General features: G+C 39.6%; 2 protein-coding genes across 3 annotated transcripts; both read right to left on the bottom strand.

The window, feature by feature from the left end:
* Positions 1–556: 556 nt before the first annotated feature.
* Positions 557–11,036, bottom strand: itih6 (inter-alpha-trypsin inhibitor heavy chain family member 6; the record flags this gene model as incomplete). The annotated part of the gene is made up of 17 exons (XM_080899435.1): positions 557–819; positions 1,964–2,347; positions 2,429–2,542; positions 2,633–2,728; positions 2,815–2,835; positions 2,926–2,973; positions 3,085–3,102; positions 4,329–4,361; positions 4,507–6,081; positions 6,204–6,375; positions 6,502–6,618; positions 6,718–6,887; positions 7,107–7,357; positions 7,510–7,620; positions 9,312–9,466; positions 10,188–10,223; positions 10,932–11,036. 17 exons carry the CDS (start codon positions 11,034–11,036, stop codon positions 557–559), a joined length of 3,669 nt encoding a protein of 1,222 aa, XP_080755561.1.
* A 661-nt stretch (positions 11,037–11,697) lies between these two features.
* pfkfb1 (6-phosphofructo-2-kinase/fructose-2,6-biphosphatase 1) lies at positions 11,698–22,058 on the bottom strand. Of its 2 annotated transcripts, none has more exons than XM_080898026.1 (14): positions 21,969–22,058; positions 17,061–17,186; positions 16,876–16,972; positions 16,575–16,641; positions 16,379–16,453; positions 15,602–15,658; positions 15,366–15,487; positions 15,060–15,267; positions 14,728–14,874; positions 14,047–14,151; positions 12,965–13,094; positions 12,784–12,846; positions 12,624–12,688; positions 11,698–12,317 (listed from the first exon to the last, which is right to left on the bottom strand). In XM_080898026.1, exons 1-14 carry the CDS (start codon positions 22,018–22,020, stop codon positions 12,258–12,260), a joined length of 1,374 nt encoding a protein of 457 aa, XP_080754152.1. In that variant the 5' UTR covers positions 22,021–22,058; the 3' UTR covers positions 11,698–12,257. The 2 variants fall into 2 exon arrangements, with proteins under 2 accessions (XP_080754152.1, XP_080754151.1); XM_080898025.1 differs by lacking the exon at positions 21,969–22,058 and adding an exon at positions 18,308–18,440.
* Positions 22,059–22,723: the final 665 nt, after the last annotated feature.

Raw genomic sequence — 22,723 nt, forward strand, 5'->3', positions numbered from 1 at the left:
AAGATGCAATGCTGACACGGGAAGTTTATCTATACACAAATACATACATTAATGTTTTATATACACTTGTACTAAAAATACAACTTATTGAATTACACTATGATTACAAGTAATTCTGAAAGATAGCTTTTGACTATCAAAAATTCAATCATAAAATATAAGAATAATCTGATAAACAACTTGTAAACAGGGTTGTTTTGCAAGACATTTTGGAGCATGCGCAAACTGCTGCAGCAACCATTGGATATTTTGTAGTTGCCATGCGACCAGGAGTACATTGCGTCTCTGTCATAGATACGAAGCTTGAATCTGGTTCAAATTCAGTGGTGGAGATGGAACAGGGGCACCATTCAATCCTTTGCTGTATTTACTTCTTTACAGGAAACTTTTCTTTGCAGTCTGTAATCTGTCCCACCCTTCCAGAATACCATTCAGGCAACTAACCCAGTTGGATCCCAGCTTTGGTTCATCCTTTTGTGATAACCTATCCACATTACCTGCTGTGACTTGAGCTGTGCAGCAAACAGACAACATGGTGGAAATGACTCGGCTAGAATTACACATGATTCACCACGTAGCTCTCATACGAATGACCCAGTAGTCTCTCTATCTCTGTCTTGGGCACCACCCAGCAGCTGCTTCGGTGGCGTTTTTGCACCGAGTCCTTCAGCGTCTTGTCTTGCAGGGTAACTGGCATTTGCTCTGATCCCCACCTCAGGATCCCTCTGGCCAGAATTTGTTCCTTCTTAACTCGATGAAGACCTTCATCCACGTAGTCTTTCACCACTGTTATATTAATGTCAGCGCGTTGAAACTGGCCTGCAGATGGATAAAGGACAGAAATGATGAGAAGTAACAACTTAAACTCACTTCCTGTATTCATCTATAAATTTGAGGTATCCGATTATTATTTTTTGACACTTGATTGAGTAAATAAGCACGTTTGATTGCTCTATTTATCATTTACATTTAACACTAAGATCATAGACTGTACATAAAAGATGGAAAGTGTCTTCGAGTCTAAAAAGTAAGGCCTTCTGTAGTGTGCTACATTCTTTTGTTAAAAGTTTTAAAATCCATGTGTACAAGAGATTGTTTACATAATGCTTGTTTGGTATATTACAAAACAGTCATCATCACATCAAGTACTGGAGTTGGCTGACAAGTCAGTACAGTATGAATATGCAGCAGCCCCCATTTACACTGTCAGGTCCACTACATTATTAATGATGCATCATACTTCAAAAAACTATGATGATGAAATGCTTTAAATGGTAAAATAGTCAAATAAAATAGTAAAAATGGTCAACAACAGGCTTCAAAGTAATGGTAATAGTGGCTACATAATCTTTTATATAGAGTCTATGATTAAGCAAAGAGACATACTAACCCCAAATCCCATTAGCTCCTTAGACTACCTTAACCTGGATGACTGAGAACCTACGCTGACACTTACGGTTGCGATGGGATTTAAACATTTGTAGCATTAGTTAGCTGATGTTTAGGTTGGCAATGGTAGAAATTAGAAAGGTTGTACATTAAACTGTTGACAGTGAGGTTTGCAGGTTTTTTTCTAGTAATCAGATCAGGAAGGAGATATTGATCCTGAATATTTTTGTTTATTTGCTATTTATTTTTTTATTACATTCAAGGGAACTATTGGCTGAGATGAAACATCTTCCAGAAAACTAAAGAAGTCCAGTTGTCTTCTTTTTTTAAGCTAGTAAGACTGAATACAACAACTCTCTTTCTATAACTGATATCACATCTAAAGAAATGAAAATTGAATGTCGTGGCCAGCTTTCTTTTAAACCACTGGGCACAGTAGCCAACAGTGTAGTATTTAAAATGGTTTTGTAAGTGGGAGCTTTTTATCTGCAATTAAGTATTTTAAGTGTTTTATGCCATATGTACCAAAACAAAACAACATATTCATTTTCAGTGGAAGCTTCAGTGTACGCACCCAGAAGGCCTTGGGTGGAGTCAGAAAGCCCTCGCCCATCTGTGATGTAAAAGCCCAGGTGAGCCAACTGCAGGTAGCTTGGATGTTTATAATGATGGAACAGGACCAGGAACTGCACGCCCTCTGCCAGCTCGATCCAGCAGCTCTGGTGGTTGTCCACAGTAACAGTCACGCCTTGCCTCGTCACTGATCCCTGCTGATTGATGGGAAGCGTATCCCGCCCTTCACCTTCCAAAACTACAGCGTCCAGCGTGAGTGTGATCATGATGTCACCAGAGTTGCCCGTGACCGCGGAGATTGTGAGCTGGTCAAAGTAGTTTCGCAAACGGTCTTCAACACCATCTTTGGAGGGAGCCCCCATTAGGTGGCCATCTACAATGATATCTTGAAGAGAAAGGAGACATATGTAGACGTTTAAACACCAAAATTACAGTGTCAGATTATAGATCTTATTGCTCTGCATACTTCTCTCTGGGTCTTCCAGCAGTCTGAGGACATCATTAGCCCTGCCATCTACTGTGAAACACAGGTTTTGGTGAAGCTTTGCTAGCTGGACCACAAAATGAGGATCTCCATCAACTGCAAAAGATAATATTTAGTATATACATTAACTACTGAAATTAGTTTAAGGGCCTACTAAAGAGAAAATAAATAAAATGTTGACTCAACCTGATGAGGAGAATCCCCTGATGGCTCCCATTTTGGGTTGAGGCTCTAAAAACACAAGACATTCAGCTAAAGGACAATCCTCCTCACTCCCAAGCACTGAAACCAATGACAGGACTGTATTGCAAGCAGCATCTTTACAGTTAATGACTTTATATGCAGCTTTTGCATTCTCAAATACTCACCAAAAGTGTCAGTAATATACCCTGAAAATAAGTCAGACATGTATTGTAAAGAAACATTTCAGGTCGTAAGTGAGAGTAGAGTATTGCTTCCAATATACATTGAAAACTTACAGTTATCTTGATCGTCATCGTAATCATATTCATAGGTTGCATCATAGTCTGAGAAATGGAAACAATGTATGAAAAGCAGGTTCACTTCACACTGCACTGCTCACCAAAGGAGCTGATTTTAGAAATAACAGAATATAATGATTTAATCATGATGCTTACCTTTCACCAGGTCAATATCTATTTAATAGAAAAGATATGCAAATTATTACTGATTTATATTCTGATATATATAGTTGTCATGGTGTATTTTAACAGCTAGATAATGTTACTGAATCTAAGAACTGTGTACAGTATTTTAAAATGCAAATTTATCATTTTAAAATATATATAACACAATTTTGAAAAGCATTTGATTAATTTCCTCTTATGTTGTTTTTATAGTTTTATAGTTTAATTTTGTTTTATTTACTGTTATATTGTTTATATTTCCATTTCCTGTGTTGTAAAGCACTTTGTGATTTTTTATCTGTGAAAATCGCTATATAAATAAATTTTACTTACTTACTTACAATTATAAAATATGTTGTTTTTGCTTCAACACTGAAAATAAAGCATTTCTTTAATTCTTTAAAGCGAACATTTCCACCAGAGAATAATTTCCCCTCCAATGTTGTCAGATGCTTTAATTTCCAGAGACAATTTTATGAAGGGGAACTATTATGCTCAATTATCACTTTCTATTTTTTTTCATCCTATTTGTCCATCCCTCCTTCTTTGTCTTTGGATGAACTCGGTCAAAGTGAGGCATTTTCTTATTTTTCAAAATTTCCTGCTTTCGATAATACAGGAAAAATGTACAACAACACAACAACATCAGCTGAGTTCTTCAGTGACCTGCAGTAAGCTGAGCTTCCTTTGCCATACTGAACCAGGAAATTGGTCCTGATATGAAATAAAGATACCCAAAGAGTGATCAGGATGTCCGCATTTAGCATATCTGACCACTACAGTATGTTCACTATGTACAAGAGTTTCATTTTGGTTTTTTTTATTAAACTTGTCCATAATCTCGAGTGTGTCCTAACTTTTTAGTCCTGCCCACTTGCAGTGAACCCTTCTGTTTTTGAGGTGCTGCCAGTCAAGTTTTTTTTTTTTTTTTTTGCCTTTAATTAAAGCGTGTATTAACAGATTTCAGATGGCAGATAAATTAAAGAGCTATGTCAAGGTCCAGTATAAGATGAACAGGAATTATTCTAAACTTAGACTTATGTTAACCTACTCTAGAATCCAAGAATAAAAGTACAGGGCACTACAATAGGTCCCCTTTAAGTAAATTCTATTCTTGTATATGATATAACTATTACTACTAGCTCCAGTATAAACAGGTACAAATCTATACAAATATATACAAATAGCGCTTTGACTAACAAAGCGTTTGTTATAGAGAGGAAATCCAGTTTTACCTCGTCTTTGAATTTGAATGGAAGAAGAGACATCTAGTGGAGAGACAATAAACAGTTCAATAAATGATAAACAAACAGTCTACTCCTCATCATCCACCTTATAACTCCCAGGTTGCAAAAAAAGCTTTGACTGTGAATTAAGCTCAGCACACAACAGATGAGACGAGGTGTAACCTACCCAGAAGCTGTGCTGCCTCCCACAGTTGTTCCCCATCTGTTACGCCAGGCATGGGAGCAAAGGTAGCTGACACTAGGGTGGCAATCCTCAGGTCTGTGTCAACATTTGATTTTGTGTTGTTGTTTTCCACTGCTGGAGCTGGAGCTGGAGTGGGAGAGGTTAGTGTAGATGACAAGTGAGTGAGGGAAGGAGTGCTTTCGGACAGGTGAGCATATGGAGCAGACGATGTGCTGTTCTCTGCTCTTAGAGTCACTTTGACAGGAGGGAGAGCTGTCCGTGCTGTACTGGGTAGGGGGGCAGGGTTAGTTCTGACTGAACTTAGTGGTGGTGAGAGACTGGTGGTGAATGTCAGCATAGGGGTGGTTGTGGGAGTATTTGGTTTCTTGGCATTGGGCAGGGGAGTGGAGACCTTTCCAGGTGCAGGAGGTGGTGCTGTTTTTAAAATCTTTAGCAGAGAAGTGGGTATCTTTCCAGCTGGAGGAGGAGGAGACGTTTTCAGGCCATTATGGGAAGGAGTGAGCTTTTTAGCAGAGAATGGTGCAGGGGCTGTTTTCATAGAGCTCGGACTTGAGGTTGTAGCTGCTTTTTTGGATGATGTAACCACTGATGTTTTGGGGGGTTTTAGGGTATTTGGAGGTGACTTAGGCAGGCCTGGATTTAACTTCTTATGCTTAAGGTTAGGTGGTGAGCCGGACTTCTTTGCTACACCAGCAGCTGACATTTTGGTTGTAGCTGTAGTTGTTGCTGTTGTGGTTATAGTGGCAGCTGTGGTGGGTTCTGGAGTGGTTGGACTTTGAGTTGCTTCATCTTCATCTGGCTTAACTACAACTAAAGAAGTGACTGGTGTAACAAAGTTATATTTGAGGGAGAGGTTGGTTGCTTTATCTGTTAGCAACTTTTGAGTTGCAGGATCAGTAGAATTCAGTTTAGCCAGTAGAAGCTCTTTGATAGTGAAATATGCCCAGAGGCGATGAACAAAGCTGGATATCCCTTCTAAATCTCCCGAACACTCAAGTGAATCTGTTGTCCCATTTTCTTGGGAAATAAACACGTCGTTCTCCAGCTTCATTTGCTGCTTTGAATCTATAGCTGAGACTAGCACCTTTAAATCTTTGACCCCGGTCTTAACTCTCCCAGTCACAACCAACTCAGATCCTTGGAAGTAGTTTGGAAAAAGGGAGCGGGTGACATCAAATGCTTGATCATCCAGATAAGACAGCTGTATGTCTGATAACAAAGGGCTAGCTACTTCATCATAGAAGTCCTTAAGCTGCAAGGCTGCATCTGCATCTTCATACACCATCCGGGCTACACCTCGGTTTTCCAGAGCCAGGCGTTTGAGAAGCAGGAAGTCTGCATCATCTCCAAAGGCAAGGCCAAACAGAGAGGCCGAGCCCAAAGCCTTCTTGGCATTACTGAGGATAGTCTCACTGGATGTGACTCCAATGGTTGCTTCCCCATCAGTGAGGAAAATCACCAGAGGAACACGATGAGATGAGGTGCGTCTGGAAGGGCCAGAGGATGGAGGATTGACAAGCTGGGCAGCTGAGAGCAGAGCTGCATTAATATTGGTCCCTGACACAAAGGAGTGGAAAAAGGAGAGAATTAGTTGAAGGCACAAGTTTAACAATCAGCTGATGCAATGATTCAAATTGTGTACAGTGCAGCAGTTCAGTCAGTATCAGTTTTGGACTCACATCCTTCTGCTATAATCCTCTTCACAAACTCTTTGGCTTCCCATACATTCTGCCGAGTTGCCCGCACTGTTTTGCCTTTTTTCCAAGTGTGAACCTTGTCCGAGAAGGTGATGATGTTGAAGTGGTCTCCCTCTCTAAGGTCCCCAAGGATGGTGCTCATAGCTTGCTTTGTCTACTGACAGAAATTCTTGGAATTATTTACAGAAAACCGACGTTGCTGTCATATGTGAGCAAGTTTCTTCATCTTAAGACACTTAATACAGGTCTAGCTATCCAAATGAGCCTTTGTCCACTTTACCTGCTTTATCTTATTGCCTATCATTGAGCTACTGACATCAATGACAAATATAACATCCTTAGGAACCACAGGAAGTCCCCTAGGTGCAAAGTAATGCACAAAGTAGCCATCATACACCTGACAGTGAGTGAGAAAAGAGATTGTTAAAAGCAACCTTTGCTTCTATCGGTATTACATGTTTATAGTGTGACAAAGTCAGGAATGAAAGGTGCTGACCTGAACATCACCTATGAGGTCTTTTAGATCCACATCATACTGGATGATGAAATCAGCATTAAGACCATTGGAAGAAATGCTCTTCTGTTGATTTAGAGTCGGAGTGTAGCGGACCCGAGCACACTCGGGACTCTGCTCGACATGAGTAGAGGCAGGGGCATCGGCATTAGCTGTGGGAAACATGCCATGAGGTTGGACTCAAAACCAATAGAAGAGAATTTACAAAATTTCCATCAAAGTAAGTAGACTTATTTGCATTTTTCTCACCAACCATTTAAGAATATACCATCCCTGTGTGGTATGAAATTACAGCCAGCAAAAACAAGACATTATGTTAAGTCAAATAATGCACATGTAAATATTCTGATGGCTAACCGTTCAGATTTTACCTTGAGCTGGGGTGTTGGTGACCGCTTGGCTTGTCCTAAGAGGAAGGACCTTAAGAAAACTGATGCCTGTCCTCTCTCTTATGCAGACATCTAATGTGAGGTTCTGGACAAGTTGACCGGGCCTCAGACCCAGAGTGAGCTCATAGCGGCCGAGCCGACGCTGTAACAGCTCCTCGTACGTCAGGAAGAAGGACACCCTAGCCCCTGATGGCACACTCACTGCAACACGAAACTTCTCAATTTCCCTCTCTCTGCAAAACCACAAATGTAACATTTGCAAAGTTGTATTTCTGTAAATATAGTATGATACTGCAAACATGAAAAAACTACCCCCCCAAAACAAAACATAATATTCTGCAGTTATCAAAGGTGGTAAAAAGTTCAAATTTTCCCTAAGACTGACTTGGTAGCGACAAGTCCTGCTGTTTTTCCTTGCTTCTTAGCTGTGTCGTACATTTTCCTGGCAGCAGCCCTTTCCTTCACCTGGGCCACATACACCTTGCCGCTGGAAGTGCTGATGGGAAAAGGAAAGAAGAAATACCTCTCTGTGTGACACACACGGGGATGTTAAACATGATTTGTTTTACTTTACACATCGTATTTCCACAGAAATTACAAAGCTGCCACACAAACTTGTATACATATCGAGTTCATACAACATGAAAAGGAGGTGAAGGTTATAAACAGGAAGAGTGGAAAAGAGTAATTTTCGTGTAAAAATAACAATAATGGAGCGAGAGAGCTCACAAGCTGATGATCCTCCAGGGGAGTGCCACTGTGTGCTACACCCAGCTAAATCCCAACCAAAACCAGCGCTCAAAAATGAGATTAAATTCACACAGTGCACTTTCTAGGCATCGTGACCACTGCTGGCACGTGACAAGGTGCTAAATTAAGGTCAGGTCCACAGAACAAATATATCCAAAGGGAAAAAAACATCAAGAGCTAACTAAAATAAACCCGCAGCCTTGAAGCGGGTCTTGTTTGAAAAGCAGAGCAGAATGGCATGAGAGAGCAGAGTGGAAAATGAAGGTGCTTATATTTATATGTGTGGCTGGCTGAGAGGGTGAAGGAACGGCTGTACGTCAGTGATCTACACATAGAGTTCTTAGTGTTGGAAGCCGAAATGCCAAAGAACTAACGCAATACATATACCACAACTTTTTTCCTCTGGGTATTTAGTGACATACAGGCAGTCTTATGAGTTCTGAATGTCTGTGTGAAAACATTTATGAATGTACGCAAGTCTGTGTGTGACAAGGAGTGAGAGAGAAATGTCAAGAATTATGGGTGCAAGAAGCTGTACGAGCTCCAAACTCACACATACTTAAAAAATTCAAGTCTAAATCCTCCTGTGTACACACACACACACACACACACACACACACACACACACACACACACACACACACACACACACACACACGGACAGCTGATGTAAGTGTGTGTCTATGCAGCATATCTGAACTGGCAAGGTGCCTTAGTAAACTGTATGGGGGAGAAAGGGGAACTGGGCAAACTCCTATTAACTTTTGGACTTGGGTTTACAAAGCTTGGCATTCATGTACCCTCAGGTTCCTTCTCCTCCTGACCTGCTTCCGCTCCCAAATTCAACTCCGGGCTTGCTGTTTGGCCTGCAGTGTTGACTTATTTGTCTTGTTTATATTTAGCATTTTTAAAGGAGAGCGGTTTTGAAACCTCTCGGTCATAAAATTATGCATCTACTCCAGACCAGAATTCTAGTTTCCTAGAGCAAAAATGATCTACACGTACTAATTTCTACTAATTTGTCTCAAGTTTTACTTTATGATTCAGGCCACCAATGAAAACGATTACTTTTGTTCATTTCAATTTGCGTTATTTCTCAATTGTGAGATACTCTACATATTTATATCGATACTGCTTTTTTTCTATTATTTGTATCTTGTCTTCTCTCTATATAGCAGACAAAAAGCGTTTTTTTTCTTGTCCACTCTATAATGTGGGACTTAGTAGCTATGCATTATTATATTTTAATCAATATACAGTGAACACTACTGGAAGACAGTTATTCAAAAGAGTGAGACACAGATTGGGTGCTGTTTCAGGCTTTTAAAGTAAGAGCAAACAAGTAGAGAAGAAGAAAAGGAAACAGAAAGAACACAGGCACACTAACAAAGAAATGATACCATAGGTAGCAGACTTGATAATACTGGGCCGACTTACATGGTGAAGTTAGAGATGAAAGCAGAGGAGGGCAGGTCCACCTCAAAGGCAGCCTCCTTAGTTATTGGGAGCTGGTTCCACACTGAACTCTGGACTGTAGTAACAGCATAGCGGGACACCACTGAACACTTAACAAGGTAGTCTGTCACCTTCAGCTGGAGACATAAAAAATAAGTGAATAACTTAAAGGTTGGAGAAGAAAGCAGCAAACTGAAGGATTTACAGGAGATTCTCGTCACATAGGAGCAAAGCCCTGTTTTACTGTAAAAATACAAGACGTCAATCAAATCAACTGACTGCAAAAATAGAAATAAAAATAAATAAATTACAGTTTACTGTAGATTTGCCACCTGTATGAATCTTTCCCAGTTGCCACATGCATATGAACTTACTGTCAATGTGGTATCCTTGTTTTTCTTTTTTTATATATTACTGATTCTCCTGCATCAAGCCAGTGAAACAACACAAAGCAGTTCCCTGCAGGGTGTCTGTGCCCTCCTGTTGTTTACTTAGGGACTGCTGGCGCCTACTGAGACCAATCTGGTTAATGCTGGCCACATTAGTGCAGGACAAGGCGACAGGCAGGGGGCAGAGACAGCCACATCAGGCTTCCACCTCAGCGGTATTTAGGAAAGCTGTGGTTTGCCCAAGAATTACTGTATGTTACCAGGGAACTGCTACAGACTGAAGTAACCTGAAGGAAAAATCCCACAGTGGAGTTACTGAAGATATCCTGAGAGGCAGTGGTGGTTGACTGTGAAGCTTGTTGTTCAGTTCAGGTTGTGCAACCAACAGAACAGAATGAAATCTGCACAGCTGTTAGAGCCACAGAACAGCCATTACTTAGCACTATTACAAAAAAATGCACAGACTTACCACTGGTTTTGTTGGTTTGCTTTGACGTTTTGCTCTCTGGAAAAGAAACAAGGCACCACATAAAAAAACAAAAAACAAACCACACTGGTATTTCAAGTGCATTTAGGAAATGGCACATTTTGTAAGTGTAACAAGAGATTCTTGGTTCAATAACTTGTCCAAAATGTCCCATTTTTGAATCAATCTGTACAATCTTCCTGTGTGAGGGTTGGGTCAAGATTGAGTGTCATAACAGTTTGAATCAAAGTCATTCATGAATGGAGGGGAAGTGGAACTGGAAATAAATGCTTTCACTGTATGCAGGCCCGGGCCAGGGTTGCACGGTTCGGTGTCCAATGTTAATTCAATACACTAGTCATTGCTGTGTCAATACATTACCAAATATCCTGTGTATTGGTGCGAAGTTAGCATAAACAAATAGTAAGTGTGGAAACCCCCTAAAGAGAAAGTTACGCAACATTAATTATACGGGTTACAGAAAAATAGGACTATATAATAAGATCTTTTTTGGTAATCTTATTATATAGTTCTCCATTGTGCAAACTTTCACTTTAGGAAATATAGCTTTAATAAATTTTAAATATTTCGCAAAGGGTTGACTGAGATTTACTGGATTTAGATGCATGTTTGTGCGTTTAAAATGCATTAAATATAAAGCTCTGCGTCATTAATATTGTCCTAATGCAATAGGGATGATATTTCAGAAAGCAGCATTAACTGTGTAATAAAAAACCAAAATCTTACCTGTAAATTAATATTCGTGCTAACTTTTGCGTCATAATCCTCTGATAATCCCTCTCGCATGTACAAAGTGAAGAAGACTAGAACACAGGGAACCTTTAAAAACATTTTGCCCTTAATCATTTGGACTTGGTGCTGAAAAATAAGGAAATCGTCCAGTGGTCTCACGCTGACTGAAGCAAGCAGAGCACACGCCTAATTTTTACACTTTTTGCAGTGGGCAGTCCACCCCCTCTCTCGCGTCACCTAAACTGCGGCTTTGATATTGACATAAAAATACATTCAGAAAGGAGCCAAACATCCGTGAGGTGTTGTGGAAGAAAAAATGCCAAAGAGAGTGAAGTTCATTTAGAAACCTGCACGACTTTTCACGGAAAAGGAGGAGGCCGCTTCCAGCATGCATTCATATATACTGGAAACTTTGGGGACTTAACGAGAACTTCAGGAAAACACCAAAACAGTCTCCCCTCCCCAGCTTCTCCGTAACAGCGCTCCTTAAAATAATCACAGTCGTATTTTTTTTCTAATTACTGCCAAATGTTTTCGTTTCACTCGAGCGACATTTCTCAAAGACCCATTATTTAAAAGAAAAAGGGAAAAAAAAGGAAACAGTAACATTGGTCATTAGGTATGTGGGAAGAATTTAGACTTTAATTGTTGCACGTGGCAATTAGAAGAATAAAACAAAGACTCCTGAATTTTAATGCGAATTTATTTTCTCACATATTGGAGATAATTATTCTTATATATTTTCTATGTACAACTTTTATTTATTCGAACTCACCATGCTATTTAATTTCATTACAGTAGTTACAGTCATCCAAGTATAAAGTAAATGTTTTGTTTGGGTGCTGTCCATGGTGCTGATTCCTAATTACATAACTTGATGATCAACAACACATTTTGTTATCTGTACCACAGTTAAATGTACATGAAGGCAAGGTTAAGAGTGATAATGAAAACCCATCTACATCTACAATTTTATTCTTGCCTTCAGCTCAAGACAAAGTGCATTATTACTGTCTATAAATCATTTGTAAACACTGTGTGCTTTCAGAAAAGAAAACCACATTAAGTCTGATGAGACAGAAATATTCCACAGACATCCTGAAAACAGAGCCAGCTGTAGGTTATTCCCTTCTCACTCACTCCTTGTGCTTCGGTGTTGATGCAGTCCCGTGTCTAGAATCACCTCTTCAGCTTCAAAGACCTCCTGTCTTCTATTTTCCCACATTCAGCTGTGACTGGAGTGCATCTCTAAAACTTAGTGAAGCTTATCAGTAGTAACAAATCCAGTTTCACATAACTCAGTTTTCCAGCAAACAGTGTTTATATGTGGTCAGGAACAGTCTGCAGAGCTTCCTCTGGGTTTCTGGTGATGTTGACATTCTGCAAAAATAAAAGCAACAAAAGAATCTTTCAAGACTAAAGTGGAAGTTACTGAAAAACAGAACGATGAATCAGATCTAACTTTAGTACGAGTAGTATGTAATATTACCATTTATGAATCCAACTTTACAATGTCAATAAGTTCAATGTAAGTGAAAAAGGGATAATTAAGCAAAGGCATCGTTTCTTCACAACTGCACACATATTTATTTAATCAGCACATACAAATGATACAACTTTACTGCCTACAGATGAATTATTGGCAAAGCTAAGTATTACAACAAATGTGCAGTTATGTAAACTCACCAGTGGCCTCTCTCTGTGTGTGTTGACAGCTTCAATATTGAGGAAAAATGACTCAACCTTACACCCTACAAATGAAGATGTAAGAAAAAGATTTACATAGAGTGAATGTGCGATACACTAAAGATGGGATATCATATATAATTAAGTTCTTACCACCTACCGTAGGCTATTGGTGTGAGTTTGAGCACAGTGTGAAGAGGGCATCTTAGATAAGGCAGCTCATCTTCAGAGACACAAATGTAAATATTAGAAGAAGTGTTTGTGGAATTAAAACAATATCACAAACTGTTGTATATTGTATCACATGTTTGTGCACAGTTTGGGACGTTTTTTTGTTCTACCTGCAGGTTTGTCAAGGAAATAGGCTAACAGGCAGCGCATCACAGCTTGGTGGCAAATGACCAAAACATTTTCCTGCCTCTCCAGCTCCATGATGACTGGCTCTAGACGATGGACTAGATCTTCATAGGACTGGACAAGAGACATAATTTCAAACATTTTTCCACAAGACCCAGACCCTAACCCAGGCTCATTTTATTCTGATTCTCTTAAGGTACATTTTTGGTAAAATGGTAAATGGTCTGTATTTGTACAGCGCTTTACTCAGTCCCTAAGGACCCCAAAGCGCTTTATACTACATTCACCCATTCACACACTGGCAATGGCAAGCTACATTGCAACCACAGCCGCCCTGGGGCGCACTGACAGAGGTGAGGCTGCCGGACACTGGCATCACCGGGCCCTCTGACCATCACCAGTAGGCAAACATGGGGTTAGTATCTTGCCCAAGGATATTTGGAATGCAGCCCGGAGGCAGCCTGGGATCGAACCACCGACCTTTAGTGGCTGACCTGCTCTGCCACCTGAGCTACAGCCACCCCATTTTTCTGGAAATGGTAGGGACAACAAATTGTAGAGCTAAAAAAGAGGGGACCCAAATGAAGGAAACAGGAAGCAGGTAGACTAAGCCAAAGGCTAGCATCAATGCTGATCTGATTTAGAACAAAAAAGCAAGAGCAGGAAGAAAATCTGCTTAAAGACACTTAGTCTTTATTATTTTTAAATTTTTAAAGACTAAGTGACCTCCGACAGTGTTTGCAACATTTTGAAAGCTTGGAGCACACAACTCCTCAATTTGTTTCCTCTCTAAAGTTTTGTCAAAGCCACTCTAAAGCTTTATTTTTGAAAGACAAATATCAAAATAATTTAAATCTTTTTTAGCTCTACATTCCAAACTAAATACTCTCCCTGAATGATCAAGTCAGTGTGCAAACTGCTTCTGGTAAGCTGCTCACTGGCCAACAGAGGAAATTATTTGTACTAGAAAGATTCCAGGTGTCAGCAGTGTGTTTATTAAAATCACAGTTATGCTTCCTTGGTTGCATAAAATATATTTCTAAAACTCATTCAGAGCAGGGCTTACCTCACCCTTTGGGTACCGATAGCGATATTTGTCCTGGTCTCTTAGTGCAAATTCTTCTGGGAAATTCTCCTGAATTTCCTCATAAGTTAGTTCCTCACATACACCCTTAGTGAGAAAAATATAACACGAAAATCTTTTTTGCAAGTGTACCGTAGCATAAAAGCACAAAACCTCTAAGGTATTGAAATTTCAGTCTCTTGGAGATTTTAATCGCAGATTAAGATTAAAACAAAAATTATAACATCCACGCTAGCGACTTAGAAAAAGTGGTGATGTGAGCAAAAAGCAAAGTGTATAACTGTGCAATGGCAACATTTCCTTACTAGCACCAAGTACACAGTGAAGCTCATAGTGATGCCAGTAACCAAGATTGCAATTTATGTTTTGGACTGAAGATGGTGCTAGAGGATAAACAATGTTGCAGGTCATCTGTCAAGACACTTGATCAAATATTCATATACGTTACACTCAAAATTGCCTCTTCTGCAAACTTAAAACATTTGTGGATAATTTTATAATGTTTTTAATATACTTTGGTATATTACAGACTGAACCAAAGGGAAAAACATACTAACTGACTATGTAATCATATCAACTTGTCAAGCATTAGAAAAACAAAATAAATCATTTATTGGAATAATTGAATTAGTGTTGCTGAGGTATTATTGTTTTATAACTCACCGCATCTATCTCATTAAGAGCCTTCCACTGTTCATACTGGACTCCCAGGGCCTCTGCAGTCTGGACAGTCCTCTTCATGTGACTCGTCCACACCTTGAGGTCTATGATTTTCTGTCCTTTGATGAAGGTCGCCAGGGCACTAGCATACTAAGAGAAAGAGTATGATTTTAAGAAGCTAGTTGACCTTTTAGGAAATAGACTGGCATTTATACCACATTTTTGCAATTTTACTCACCAAATGAAATGCATAAGATTACAAACTACAGGTAACTAATTTTGCTTTTTCAGAAAATGTCAGTTCTTTATATGTTTTTATTTGTCAGCCAAATTACCTTTTGTCCTCTAGGGGATAAGCCCGTGTCTCCACCAATCCGACCTAACAGGTTGAGTTCGCTCTCTCCATGGCGGCTCAGGTAGATGGATCTTGGTGTGACGTGTATGTTCATGAGGTAGTACACTATTCTGCTCTGAATGTGGTCCTGGACCCGGTTCATAAGGTATCTACTGCCCACATCGAAGATCTTTATGTAGGAGAGTTTCCTGATCAAATTTATGGCAGTGAAGATAAAAAAAAAAGTTATGGAAGTATTTTTTATGCATTCTTATCATCACTGGAAGAAAGGTGTCATAGGTCGCACCTGTCTTTCTCATCATCTATAGGCATGTAGCTTGCCCTGTAACAGTCGATGCGCTGGGTGAAATCTTCCATGGCTTCATCTATGTCACAGTCTGCATAATCAGGGCTGCCGAATTTTACTTGCTGAAATGAAAAGAAGATTCAGGTTTAGATTAAAACATTTTTTAATTGCACAACAGCTTCTGTACATACTGAAGTCTACACACAAAAAGGTTATAGCATAGATGTGCTTCTCACCCTGATATTCTCTGCAATGATTTCTGGGTCATCACAGATGGATTCAATGAAGAACACCTGCATTCAAGAAGTCAGTTGAAAAAAGTATTTTTACATCATGAGTAGTGGTTAGCTTAAAGGAACCACATGGTAAGCGTTGATATAACTCTGTACAAAAATCACAGGTAATGACATTATTAAGTAGAAGGTCAATATGATTCTTTGGACTTGACAGTAAATACAACGCTACAATATCCAGATGCTCAGCTCCCAGAAACACAAAGTAACAGCTAGCCTGGCTTTTCTTTGAGGCATACACAAAAATATATATCCAAATAAATATTTAGGTTACTCTTAGCTTTTAAACTAAAGCAATATAGGATGTTTTTAGTTGTGCAGGATTGCCTCCATTGCTAGACTCAACCACTGCCACAGCTGAAAACAATTTACCTCACATTGACTATGGCTGTATATGCACTAATCACCTAAACAGGTAAAACAGTATTAAGCCATAAAACCGGTCTCTTTAATGTTTCTCTTTTTTTATTTCTTATTTTTTACTTTTTTTTTTATGTGAAGAAAAATAATTATAGGATAAAAATAGGTGGACTTTTGGGCTTGTAATACACGGGTAAAAATCCTGTATTGACCTTTAGCTTACCTAAGTTAACTGGTTGTGATGCATGTCTTTGATTCATGAATATATAGTGACAGAAAATTGATGTCATTTTATTTATTCTACTCTAAACAAGACCCCCCCCCACAAATAATTGCTTTAAATAGCCGTTTAACACTTACCTTGTAGCCCATTTCCATTGCAAAACTAACAATGATTGCCCTCCTTTCTCTTGTGGTGTTTGTAGCATCAAATACCTGCATGAGACAGGACACAGGTGTTATCATTTGGTAACAGTGACACGATTAGATAGATAGAGATAGATAGGGAAAGTTTTTTCAAAATTAGAAGGACAGTTTTAGTTGTCCTCTTACTCACGGCTACTTGCCCCAGTTCCTTTGTGAAGTACAAAGCAACATCTTTGAGTGCAGCTGCTGCACAGGCCCTGGGAGAGAAGTGACACTCGTATATGCAAAGAGACAAAAACTGCAAAAATATGAATGATTGATGAGTGTCGTGTGAAAATGAAGATAAATCAAATCTGTCACACCATGATTTTACAAAATTCTCTTCAGTTATTTACATACTGTTACAAATGCCAATATTAAAAATGGCCAGTCTGTTGTTTTAAATGAGTAAACAGGTGCACCTTTGAGTAGTTTATCTTTAGCGTACTTACTTGCGAATCTTCATGGCTTCCTCATTATCAGGTTTGAAGAATTCAAAGTTTTTATAGATCTTGACGGCCTCCCTGCGGTACTGGCCCACGTTAAACACTGATGGAGTCGATAAACAGAGAAAAATTAACTGTTTCTTTCTGACACTTATATGATTAGGACTCAAGAATTCATTTGGAAAACTGACTTTTTGTCGGAACCCCGATCCAGTTCAGGTAACGAGTGAGCTTCTTGGAAATGTATGTCTTCCCTCTGGCTGGCAATCCAACCATCACAATCATTGTGGGAGAGTTACAGAACTGAGGCACAGAGGCTGAGAACAAAGTAAACACACAAAAAACACAATGAATTCTTTCAGGTACACTTGGGACTTGTGAGCTGACTGGGTTATTCAGCATTAGAGCATCTGTTTTGTGTTCAGTGGGTCACATGCAATCTAGAACATGTTTTGTCTCTGGCTGCTGAGGTCGTTTTCATTAACAGAGAGAATAAGAGCTTCACAGTGCTGCTCAAATGTCAAGTTTACGGTTGGTGTAGTAAGTTGCATGGGTTTTGTCTGTGCACAAAACAACTGCCCAACTGACCAAAAAAAATAAAACGGACACAAAAGCAGAACAGAAATTAAATAAAACTCTTTAGGTAGTCACATCTTAGAAGCAACCAGAGAAGCACACTGCACCATACGGCTGACAGGACATAATGCCTTTAATCTCCAAGTATGTTAAAATGTCCCTGCATGTTGTTAAAGCTCAGCTCAGCTACTGCAAGAATTTCCAAATGTAACAATATTAATCTCCCTGGAAAAACCTAAATTGGTTTAGACTTTGTCACCTATTATTTATGAAGGAGCAGCAAGCAAAGGAAAACTTCATTAGGTGCCTTTATAAATGCATCTTACCTTACCAAGGAATGGTCCAGTAGTCTCAATACTACTGTGTCTCAAAGTTCAGTAATTTATAACGTAGACTGCTTTGTTGCTTGCCGGCTAGCTGTACCCCAACAGGTACCCGGATGGCCTGTGTATATGTCCATATGAGGACATGGAAAGAGTTAGCCTCCAGACTGTTCGATTATGAATGGAGTATGCAGCGTCAGCAAAATGCTCAAAGGACCATGCCAGACACTCAACTGAGAGCCAACTCAGACCTGGTTTGGTCTAGGCTGGCTGTAATCCCATCGCTGTGTCTATGTCTATGTCGCTCTCACACTGCTGTCTTTCTACGCGTCTCCCTTGAAAGGCCTGAGCTCAGTTCAAAATTAACAGGAGAGAAAGGTTAGAGTGTAAAACAGACTTGTGACTGCTGGACGTCTTGATGCTGATGAAAGCTTTTGCTGGAGCAAGAAATAAGTTGAAGCAGAGACAGAACAAACATCAGGGAAGATAATGTACTGTAATCTCATACTCAAAGTGAGACAGGCTTTTAATAAACTTACACCCTCTCCTGCGGTTCAAGTTGCCTCCACTCCATGGCACCCAGATCTTGAGCAGAGGTGTCTGTGTAAGATTTTTATGCTCTGTGGATATATTAATTGCCAAAGCCATGAGGCCTGTGAAGCAGGTCGAGGAGTTAACGACTGAGACGCACAGTCCTGTGATCTGTGTGCATATTTGTGCCTCACTGAACACTAACTACTGCAGGTCAGGTGACAGTTGCTAAGGAGAAGTAAGCTACTTGGTAGGCAGGAGGGGGAGGAACTGAGGCCATGCTGCTTCTCTGCCTCTCCATCTGTTTCATGATTTAAAAGGCTTGAGAGAAGCTGCCAACAGAAGGACCCCTCATGAGCTGAGCACTGCTGGTGCTGCTGCACAAGCTGTACAGAAAGTGCAGTGCCAGTATTCTCCTTCCTTACCACTAGATGGCAGTTTAGACCATCTGTTTAGTCGCTCATAATCAAAACGGTCAAAATTTCAAATAATTAAATAATTCCATATAAGCCAACAACAACGATTAGACAGCACTAACCACCACTGCTCTGCCTAATTTAGGCCACATAGTTCATATCAACAGTCATCAAACAGTTATTTATATTATGGCTGAAGAAATCACGATAGTAGACAACATTAGACAGATCGGATTACCCCTATGAGCAAGTATTTGGTGATGGTGGAAAGGCGGGACTCTTCAATAGTAAAGGGCTTCAGACAGAAGTGGGAGGGGCATCCTACCTTTACGCTTTCAAAGTTGAGGGGGAAGAGAAGATACAAAGAAGAGCTTTGAAGGACTACAAACAACAAAGGCAACACAATGAAGCAAAAATAATGTTTTAAAAGAAGTCAGCCACTTCCTGTCAAAGCCCAATTAAAGGTTGTGTAAGAACAGAATGAGTGTTCCTGTATGTGGTTGGAACAATCACTTTCTTGAGCAACGAATCATTCAAGCATTTAAACAGCAGCTAACTCAAAGGATAAATCAGTGTTGTGTCCACCAATAACAGAAAACAAAGCAATTTTAAATATGTATCATAAGGTATTTTTTCTAGCAGCATGTCACAAAACATAATTTAGCCCAATTTGTTGAGTTGAATCTCTGAAAAATGGCAAATATAACATAGTTTGATAGGCATTAAATAACAATGTGATTCTCACAGAGTTATTAGCTGAAAACCTGGATTATATCAGCATGGTGTGCAGTACGTTCTCAAAGAATTTCAGGAAACCTGAAAAGTGGAGGACAAAAAGAAGTGGCAGGCCTAAAAAAGTATCTACAAGACATAAGCAGCATCTCAAAGCCAGGTCTTTAAGAAATAGGAAAGAAAGACCTGAAAGGCCTGAGATAGGACCTGAGAGGTGCATATGATCAATCAGATGTACGGTTCCCTAAAGCCTCATCAGAAACGTTCGAAGGAAGAGCGGCTGTCAAGAAGCAATTTCTAAACAAGGTAAACAGGGACATTATTGTTAGTATGTATGGAGGAGGTCAGGAGAGCAGTACAGCAGTGAGTGCTTACAACCTTCTGTAAAACACAGTGAAGGCTCTGTGATGATCGGGTCTGCATTTCAGCTAGACTCTTTGAATTATGAACCCAGAAAAGTTACATTACATTACATGTAAAACCATCTAGAAAGCATCTGATTGGCAAGGGGTTTGTTTTCTTTTTAGAAATAGCAATAATCCCAAACACACTGCCAATGTATTAAAAGGTTATCTGTATAGAAAAACACACAATCGAACACTGTCAGTCTTGGACTGGCCTCCTTGGGGCCTGGGCCTTATTAATATTGAGATTGCATTATGAGATCATCTTAAAAGACAACAAAACCAAAGATCTTTGAATGTCTTCAAGAAGTCTGGAGAACTATTCCTAAAATCTCCTTAAAGAATAACAAGAAAGCTGCCTAAGAGAGCTCAGGCTGTGTTGGTAAGAATAAATGTGATCACATCAGATATTTTCAAGATCATTCAAATTATGCAAAGTCTGTTTTTGCTTTTTATGCTGTACTTTCATGTTTGTTTGCACATAATTTAATAAATAAAAATAAACTAACGCACCGATTTCCCATTTTCCTAGCAAACATATAAAGAAATGTGGGGTGGCTCATTTTTGAATTGTTCCCTGTGGCTTTCAGTTTCTCTTCTCAGTGCTAACAGTAGCTCCTGATGTGTGACGTTTCTCCAAATCTCATTTCAAGTGTCGAGAAAACCTGCAAGTTTTGAGCAGAGCACTTGAGCAAAACTTTGACTATCTGCACCACAGTTAAGTCTTTGTTTGATAAAGACACAATTTTTGTAGTTTTCCCTTGATACACCAAAGTGGAGTAATTTAATACACGCTTGAGATACTCAGTCAGGTTTGGTTTGCAGTGTGCTTTGGATCATTATTCATTATTGCACTGTGATGGACTGTGCAATTAGTTTTGCCACATTTGGCTGAATCTGAACAGAGAGTATAGGCCTGTCCACCTCAGAATTCCTTCTACCTCTACTATCAGCACTCCCATCGACAATAAACATCAGTGACCCCAAGTTGTCTTTTGTGGTATTTCAAGCCTGTTGGTGTTGCTGAGCTGGTCAGTGCACCCTTTATAAGAATATATCAGCCATCCAGATTTTAAAACTCCTAAAGATTTTCCTATCACTTCTTTAGATTTACTTTTGTTTATCAGCCTTATTAGGTGTCATATTTGAAATTACAAGAAAAAGCTACAAAATACAAATCTGAAGCTTTAAATCAAGTTCAGATATTTTGTCAAATTCATCTGTCATGTAAAGTCAAAGGAACTGGTCTCACCTGCCTATGAAACCACTTGTCAATCAACTGCCAATCAATTTTGAGCCTCTGAAAAAAAGTCTACTTGACACAGTGTACTGTGAAAATCCTCCCTGCCATCATTAGCCACTCATGACATTTGCTTGTGACACTTGCACAAGTCCAAGTACTCAAACCTTAATGTCAACTACTCAAACTTCAGAGAACATCGTGACCCAGTTCTGGACCAGGTTTAAAGGGCAGCTAGCCTTGGGATAAGCTCAACAGAAGGAACATACTATTCTATTGGCTGTTTTTCTTGGTAGGAGAGGTACTTCCAAAAACAACGGCCATGCAGGATTGGAGTGCTTTATAATGTTTCTTTATATTTCGTCCAACTTAAAAGAAGTCATTTAACACGTGAGAAAATTACACCAAATAGTAAAAAAATTGAATATAATAATAATCTCTCCATGATCTCTGTGATAAGGCGCACTGATCACTTATTTGTTTGCTTGTTTTAGTTTCTGTTTTAGTTTCTTGTTTACCTGTTCAAGTGCATGAGCCTTTTATTATCTCATAACCTTACTTCACTTCTTTGTTGTTCATTCATGATCAATGTATTACCTATAAACAAGGCAACCAGTGATGGTATAGATCAAAAATAAAGCAAGCTGCACACGCAATTTCTCATTGTTTGTGGGCGATTTGTATTCTTATCTTCCTTTAAAGTGGAAGTTGATTCATTGATTCGTAGGAACACATTCAATTATTTACTCATATTTATGTTGCATTCAGTATGTCCATGTTGTTGAATCACATATTAATAGAGATTTTCTTGCAGTATTTTGTCTGGATATTGCTAAGACACATGCTCTCTTTAAAGGTAGTTAATCTGTGATCTCACCTGCGCTATCATGTCTTCGGAGCCTCGTATGTTCAAGCTGGGGAAGCTCCATTATGTGCAACACTCCAACAAAACAACCAACAGACCATCAGCACAATCAACAGACAGAATTATATGGTCAGTGGCAACAGGATTACTGCTCTTTTTAAAGAACCCGAACAGAGTGCCAAAGTATTTTCAGCTCACCCCCACTCCCACTCTTCAGAGTCCTCAACATGCTGACATATGATAGCAGCACACTGGGCTTGTCCTTTGCCGTTTGCCAGGGCCAGAGTTCACAACAAACATAATGAAAGGGGAAGCAGCACTCATAAGATGCATCATAATAAGTGCAAAGGTCTTTGCTGTTTTGCAAATGAAGATATGGCAGCATTCATGTTAAATTGCTATCTCTTATCATGCACGTCTGATTTAAAGTACATCAGGGAGATCATTGTCATCGACTGTGTGATATATGTTCGGCCTCACTGGGCTTGTTGGGCCACTGGAAGCAGTGGGATAATGTGTTATTTATATAAAAGCCAGACTTAAACATGAGATAAGTCTTTAAAGCCTACCCGATATTATATTATCTAATTTTCTAGCCATCCATCAATACATTTTCTTCCACGTGGGGCGATCGTGGCTCAAGAGTTAGGAGTTCGCCTTGTAATCGGAAGGTTGCCGGTTCGAGCCCCGGCTTGGACAGTCTCGGTCGTTGTGTCCTTGGGCAAGACACTTCACCCGTTGCCTACTGGTGGTGGTCAGAGGGCCCG

The sequence above is a fragment of the Rhamphochromis sp. 'chilingali' genome (genome assembly GCF_963969265.1).
Source record: "Rhamphochromis sp. 'chilingali' genome assembly, chromosome: 12".
Taxonomy (NCBI): Eukaryota; Metazoa; Chordata; class Actinopteri; order Cichliformes; family Cichlidae; genus Rhamphochromis; species Rhamphochromis sp. 'chilingali'.

Coding starts and splice junctions, on each gene's coding strand:
- pfkfb1 (XM_080898025.1), bottom strand. CDS start 18,416: ATGGCTTTGGCAATTAATATATCCACAGAGCATAAAAATCTTACACAG. Junction 16,973..17,060: donor GATCGGGGTTCCGACAAAAA/GTCAGTTTTCCA, acceptor CGACTCCATCAG/TGTTTAACGTGGGCCAGTAC. Junction 16,454..16,574: donor AGGAACTGGGGCAAGTAGCC/GTGAGTAAGAGG, acceptor TGTCTCATGCAG/GTATTTGATGCTACAAACAC.